This window comes from Hyperolius riggenbachi, unplaced genomic scaffold (genome assembly GCF_040937935.1).
Source record: "Hyperolius riggenbachi isolate aHypRig1 unplaced genomic scaffold, aHypRig1.pri scaffold_171, whole genome shotgun sequence".
Classification (NCBI taxonomy): domain Eukaryota; kingdom Metazoa; phylum Chordata; class Amphibia; order Anura; family Hyperoliidae; genus Hyperolius; species Hyperolius riggenbachi.
Genome location: NW_027152382.1, coordinates 256,835 through 263,798, shown reverse-complemented (window position 1 = coordinate 263,798; position 6,964 = coordinate 256,835). Strand labels below are relative to the sequence as shown.

The window sequence follows — 6,964 nt, the reverse complement described above, 5'->3', positions numbered from 1 at the left end:
GAGAAAAAGAGAGAACATCAAGAGCCCAATATAGTGTAGTATGTACTGGTAAGGTATAATTGATAGAGTAATAATATTAATTTAATACTCACAAACCAGGGTTACCAAGTAGGCAACTACTGTCAAAGCAGGTGGGGAGATTGTCCTGACCCCACTCAGGATTAAAAAGTCGCTCTCTGTAGTTGAAGAAGGAAGGGTACAACCCTCCACCAAGGGTGGACTTGATGTAGATAATAGGATAACAGAGGCGCCAATAGGATAAAAAACACTAAAAGAACTTAAAAACCCATTTTGGTAATAGAGGAGGCAGTGGTGGACTCACCCCCTCCAAGCAGAACACACGACTGTGGATTTTCAGTCAAAACAATTTTATTGGATACTCCAAATAAAGTGCAACGCGTTTCACGGGATACAAACCCGCTTCATCAGGCAATAACAGATAGGAGTAAACAGCATCTGCCAGTATCATCAACACTGAGCGCCAATAAAATTGTTTTGACTGAAAATCCACAGTCGTGTGTTCTGCTTGGAGGGGGTGAGTCCACCACTGCCTCCTCTATTACCAAAATGGGTTTTTAAGTTCTTTTAGTGTTTTTTATCCTATTGGCGCCTCTGTTATCCTATTATCTACATCTCCTCCAATGTTCAGGGTAGGGAGGGGACCCCCGAACCACCTCTATGAGCCCTGCTGGTTCAGGAGATAGATTACAGAAGACTATCTCCGGAACCAGTAGGGCTCAGGGGCTGCAGTGTGGTATAAAGGTAGTATTGGGGGTCCCCTCCTTACCCTGAACATTTGGGGAGTGTAGGATGTGAGGGAGCGGAGATATTTAGTATTTTACCATCAGCAGCATCATTCAATAGGTACTGAGGCCGCACAGTCTCCTACTGCGCATGCGGGGCAGCACAAATCAGCAGGCAGCGTAATCAGACACAACACCGGCCCGTATAGTGACAGATTGGGCAGCCCCGCATGCGCAGTAGGAGCCTGCGTCCCCCGCCTTCCCGTGACGCCAGCACGCCGGGCCGTGTGTGAGGCCCGCCCAGTGAGGCGCACGGCGCATGCGCGGTGTGTGGTAAACAGCCGGGTCGGTCGGGTGGCAGCACAGTGCGGAGCTCCGCTGTCCGGGTGTGAGGCTGAGCTCAGAGCACGCCGGGGAGACTCACCGCTGCTGCAGCCGCCGCCGCAGGAGGAGGAGAGGAGAGCGCGGGAGTGACGTCACTGCAGAGGCCGCCGCGAGCTGTGAGGAGAGACCGGATCCAGCCGGATATCCCGCGCCTGCGCACTGCGCCGCCATGCCTGCCAGCCCCGAGCCGCCTGCCGCCCAGCAAGCCCCGCCCCGAGCCCCGGGGGAGGAGGAGCCAGCCGGGGAGGAGGAGGAGGAGAGCGCCGGAGCCCCCGGGGGCCGCTTCCTGTGCGGGGTGGTGGAGGGCGAGTATTACTGTCTATACATATCTATATCCTCCATCTATAGAGAGAGAGAGAGGCAGCCTCCCCCAGCATTGTCCTCTATACCCCTCTATTACTATCTACCCCTCCCCCCATTATCCTGTATGCCCCACCCCCCAGCATTGTCCTGTATACCCCTCTATTACTATCTACCCTTCCCCCATACATTATCCTGTATGTCCCTCCCCTATTCTGTATACCCCTCCCCCAGCATTGTCCTGTATACCCCTCTATTACTATCTACCCCTCCCCCCATTATCCTGTATACCCCTCCCCCAGCATTGTCCTCTATACACCTCTATTACTATCTACCCCTCCCCCCCATTATCCTGTATGCCCCTCCCCTATTCTGTATACCCCTCCCCCAGGATTGTCCTGTATACCCCTCTATTACTATCTACCCCTCCCCCATTATCCTGTATGCCCCTCCCCTATTCTGTATACCCCTCCCCCAGCATTGTCCTCTATACCCCTCTATTACTATCTACCCCTCCCCCTATTATCCTGTATGCCCCTCCCCTATTCTGTATACCCCACCCCCCAGCATTGTCCTCTATACCCCTCTATTACTATCTACCCCTCCCCCCATTATCCTGTATATACCCTTCTATTACTATAAGCCAGGGTCCCCTCCTCTGTCCATCATCATTATCCTGTATACCCCTCCCCCCCATTATCCTGTATATACCCCTCCCCCTACTATCCTGTATATACCCCCCATATATAGAGCCGGGGGCCGCTTCCTGTGCGTGGTGGTGGAAGGTGACTCCTGTATATATACCCCCCATATATAGAGAGCCAGGATCCTCCTGTGTGTCCTGTGTAATGTGCTCAATCACGAGAAAATGTATGCGTGCTCTACACCAAGCTTAACCCTTTCAAGTCTGGCTGTGCAAATCTGGCTAAAATGGCTTACCATGAGACATGCTCACGCAGAAATGCATCTGCTTTCGCATGCCAAACTTTGCAGGGTCAAAAACCAATACCGCGAAGCGGTTGCCCTGCGGGAATTAGTTCATGCTATACAGTACTATCCAGGAGCGCCTCGGGGAGGCTTCCTATTGCCCCCATACAACCGGGGGGCTGCGGGGCCCCAGGCTCTCTCACTGCCTAGGGACCACAGCAACACCCCGGAGGTGGAGGCTGGGTAGCGCAGACGACCCCCCCCCCCCCCCAAGCGTGGCCGGGGGGGGGGGGGGGGGCATCCGCACCCATCTCCCAATTTTTTTTAAAAACAGGCACTTACATGAACGTCCATTGCGTTCTGCTGCTGCGCATCGACTCGGGGCACTGCATGGGAAAGGAGTGACGCATGGGTCACCCCGAGCTGTGGGGCTCAGGGCTGGCTCACACACATCACTCCAGAAGGGGGGGGGGGGGGGACAGGCACAGACAGCCCACTCATAGAGCAAACCATCCACCACCTGCCTCCAAAGGACAGAATGCAAATATGCTCAATCACAAGAAAATGTATGCGTGCTCTACACCAAGCTTAACCCTTTCAAGTCTAGCTGTGCAAATCTTGGTTGATGCACACATGTTCTTTCTCTGTTGTAATTGTCCTGTGTAATGTACCATCATTATTATCCTGTATACCCCCATTACTATATACCCCTCCCCCTACTATCCTGTATATACCCCCCATATATAGAGCCAGGGGCAGCTTCCTGTGCAGAGTGGTGGAGGGTGACTATCATTATCCTGTATATATACCCACCTGTTATCCTGTATACCGCCCCTACTACCCTGTATACCCCTCTCCATTAGTTACTGTGTATGTAATATACCATCATTACTATTGGCCTGTATATTCCCCTAACCCGTTGGGCTGTTTCTGTGCAGGTTTCTATGGCCGGCCCTGGACCATGGAGCAGAGGAAGGAGCTCTTCAGAAGGTGAGCACAGGCTTTCCCACAGACCTCCATGTTAGTTTTGTGGTGACCTATATAAAGGATCCAGATCCATGAATCTCCGCTGCTATATCAGCACAAGCTACGTCCAGCGCTGCACGCTATGTGGGGCCATGCTGTGTAGGTTGCTTACCTTAGTTACGTACTCTAGTAACGCGCGCTCCTGTGTGCTGTGATTGTGACCGCAATACTTCACTTGCACGACCGCTGCTATGTTAATGAACATAGCGCTATACTTTACAGCACCCAGGAGCGAGCGTTACTAGGGCACGTAACTAAGGAAGGCACGCTCCTCAGCGCGGCCGTGCATAGCCTGCAGCTCTGGACTTAGCGTGTGTTATGCGTGAGCTACGTCCAGGGCTAAACATGGCGTGTAACTAAGGAAGGCACTCTCCTCAGCTTGCAGCCCTGTGTGACAATCCAGCCCCGCGATCCCGTCGAGATCTGCTCCCGTTAGCGTACGCAGGAAGTACGGGCGCAGACGGACAATGAGACCGGTTGCTGGATCGTCAGAGGGAAGAAAGAAAAGGCGACAGAGCGTGCCAATCCCGTCTAATCTCCCGTTAGCATACGCAGGAAGTACGGTGAACAGACTGATAATAAAGATTGGTCGCGCAGCTGCCGACAATATGTAATGGGACCAGGGCTGTGGAGTCGGAGTCGTGGAGTCGAGCAATTTTGGGTGCCTGGAATCAGTCGGTAAAAAATGCACCGACTCCTAATTAATTTGTAACTGTAATTAAAATAGAAAATATGATAAAATGTTCTATTTCTCAGATAATGGTCATTAAAAATAATGTATATATATACAGTAATAGCTGTGCTTAGTCCACAAAAAATGATATAAACCAATCAAAATTAGTTACTTGTGCTGCTTCAATAAAGCAGTCCCCGTATTTTTAAGGTCAGATATTACTATCTGATTGTGACTGTATATATGATGTGTACACAGGAATCTCTTATATATACTAAATAACATCTATGCTGTAAGAATAAAGCCTGATGTGTAGCTGTGTCACTAATAGAGATGGTCAATGAGATGGAAATAATTCTGCACTGATGCTGATTTATGCAAATGTATGCACTCCCTTTGCTGATGAAATCAAATAATTTGATATGTTGTTAAAATTTGGTTTGGTGACTACAAATTAAAGGGTAACTGAGACGGATGAAAAGTAAAGTTTTATACATACCTGGGGCTTCCTCCAGCCCCCTTCAGGCTAATCAGTCCCTCGCTGTCCTCCACCACCCAGATCTTCTGCTATGAGTCCTGGTAATTCAGCCAGTCAGCACTGTCCGGCCGCATGCCGCTCCCACAGCCAGGAACATTCTGCACCTGCGCAATAGTGCTGCACAGGTGTAGTATGCTCCTGGCGGCGGAGTGTGTGCATGCACACTACGCCCAACTGGCTCAAGTACCTGGACTCATAGCAGAAGATCCAGGTGGTGGAGGAGGACAACGAGGGACTGATTATCCTGAAGGCGGCTGGAGGAAGCCCCAGGTATGTATAAAACTTTAATTTCATCTGTCTCAGGTTTACTTTGTTACACAGTAGTACTATACTCTACATATGCACTTCACACAGAGCTGCAGGGAATCCACTGAGAATGCTGTGCACATTGAACACAGAGGTGTTGTCTATCACCCATAAACCTTGTTCAGATTGTGCATGAAGAATGTGTAATAGAGGAAGAATCTCCTCATTCCCCTGCAGAGTACCTGCACATCATTCTTACATGTACCCACACTTACATTGCCTAGGTCCTGATAGATGTTCTTTGTTCCGGTTTGTACCTTTTACAAGTACTCTTACCAAGGACTAGTTTTAGTCTAAAGGGAATAAATATAGTAGTCTACATATCCTTCTCACTTCAGTTGTCTTGTAAAATTCCTAAGCGTTGGCAGTTAAGAGACGAATTTCATGTTACATACTTTTAATCAACAAAATTGTAATATGCAAATTAGAGGAGTCGGAGTCGGTGGAATCCTAAACTGAGGAGTCGGAGTCGGTGGATTTTTTGCCCGACTCCACAGCCCTGAATGGGACAGACATCCACCAATCCCGTATTACTAGGCCACTGTTGCCATGCATGTCTCATGCACTAGAGACTGCTGGAGGCAAATCCACTGTGTGCGTAGTAAACGGTTAAGATTGGTTGGAGGTGCCCATACATGTACAATTCTGATTGTATATACAATCAGTAAACTAAAAATATCGATTTCGCGATGGAAATCGGGTAAATACACTGCCACCACTGTCTGGTTGTATGGAGCAGACAGTCTCCAACGCTATCATAATATGGTAGCCAGCCCAATCGCGTTCGACATGCTCCAGTCACCGTTCGGGGGAATAGTCACTTCCGAAGGCTTAGACTGCGAGCAATGCGACGTTAAAGAAAGGTTACTGGGTCCATATATGATGCAATCTCTGTTGTCTCAATCGAGAAAACTAAAGTTATTGATTCCGCGCAGGAAATCGGATACTAGCTAATCCTAGAAGGAAGAAACGGTTATTTACAACCTAGCTAGCAAATCAACAATTATAAGCAAATCATAAAACAATGCGGTAGTATGACTGACTCTTCAGAGGGCAGATTCGTTATAGCAGCAATCAGATGACCAGAAAAGGCACAAGACTGAACGATAAAAATCGTTAGTTTATTTCTAAACTACATACACACAGCTTACTTTAGAACAGTTTGGTTTGAGAGAGAGAAGAGATGAAAAGAAACAGAATGTCTGGATATATAGTTCAAATACCATTATTGGTAGTCCATGTGGCAATCGCAAGTCTTTGGCGTAAAGTCCAAAACGGCGGTTGCCATGCGGCCAACAGGCCTTTGTTAGAAATAGTTCCAAGATGGAGGTTTTGGCCCGTGTCCTTGCGGGCTGCCAGGATGTTACTAGGCGTCAGATTAACGGTAAAAGGACTCAGAGCTTTCTGGGCTCTCTGTGGTTATAGCCCCCACTCCAGCAAGGGGGGGTTAGGGGGCGTTGATCACACACCCCTTTGCAACAGGAGATCTGCCCGCCCCTCGCATGAACACAAAAATATAGCTGAGTCATGATAGGTGTGCTAATCTTCAAACCATACAGGTTATGTTAAATCTAATAACATTTTCAGGTTGATCAGAATTTAACGATAACAATGATATCAAACTTGGGGGGGTTTAGAGTGAACGGTGACCCCAAAATGCATATCTCTGCTTTGGCAGGGCTTACCTTTAATTCGGAAACATCCAATTGTGTGGTTTGTTCCGAATTTCATAATAAGCGGGTTCTAAAGGCCGTTGCCTATTTGGAAAGTCATCTTTATGACAAAAGATGGATTTCATATTTGTGAGATCACAGAAAGGTCAGCTGGGAGATGGATTCTCTTTGATCCTTCAGCTGAGGTAATCCTGAGAGAACCCCCTGCTGGGATCGGTTCCTACCCATCTGGGGGAAGGGGCGGTTTATTAGCTTCTGTCCATCTAATCTCTGATGGATGAGCTATAACCTTTCCAGGGATGCTGGGGGAACCACTTTAACACAGAGGTGAGAAGAGCTGTAATTAGAAGCTACCAAAGAGCCAGGGTTTGCTACATTTGACCAGGGAGAGGAA

General features: G+C 48.7%; 1 protein-coding gene across 1 annotated transcript in view; it reads left to right on the top strand.

Annotated features, from left to right (window-relative positions):
- Positions 1 to 1,050: 1,050 nt before the first annotated feature.
- Positions 1,051 to 6,964, top strand: part of OGA (O-GlcNAcase) — a 194,010-nt gene continuing 188,096 nt past the window's right edge. Inside the window, exons 1-2 of the mRNA XM_068264825.1 lie at positions 1,051 to 1,432; positions 3,293 to 3,344. Coding sequence (XP_068120926.1) covers positions 1,297 to 1,432; positions 3,293 to 3,344 — 188 coding nt within the window. The 5' untranslated portion in view covers positions 1,051 to 1,296. The remainder of the gene's footprint in view (positions 1,433 to 3,292; positions 3,345 to 6,964) is intronic.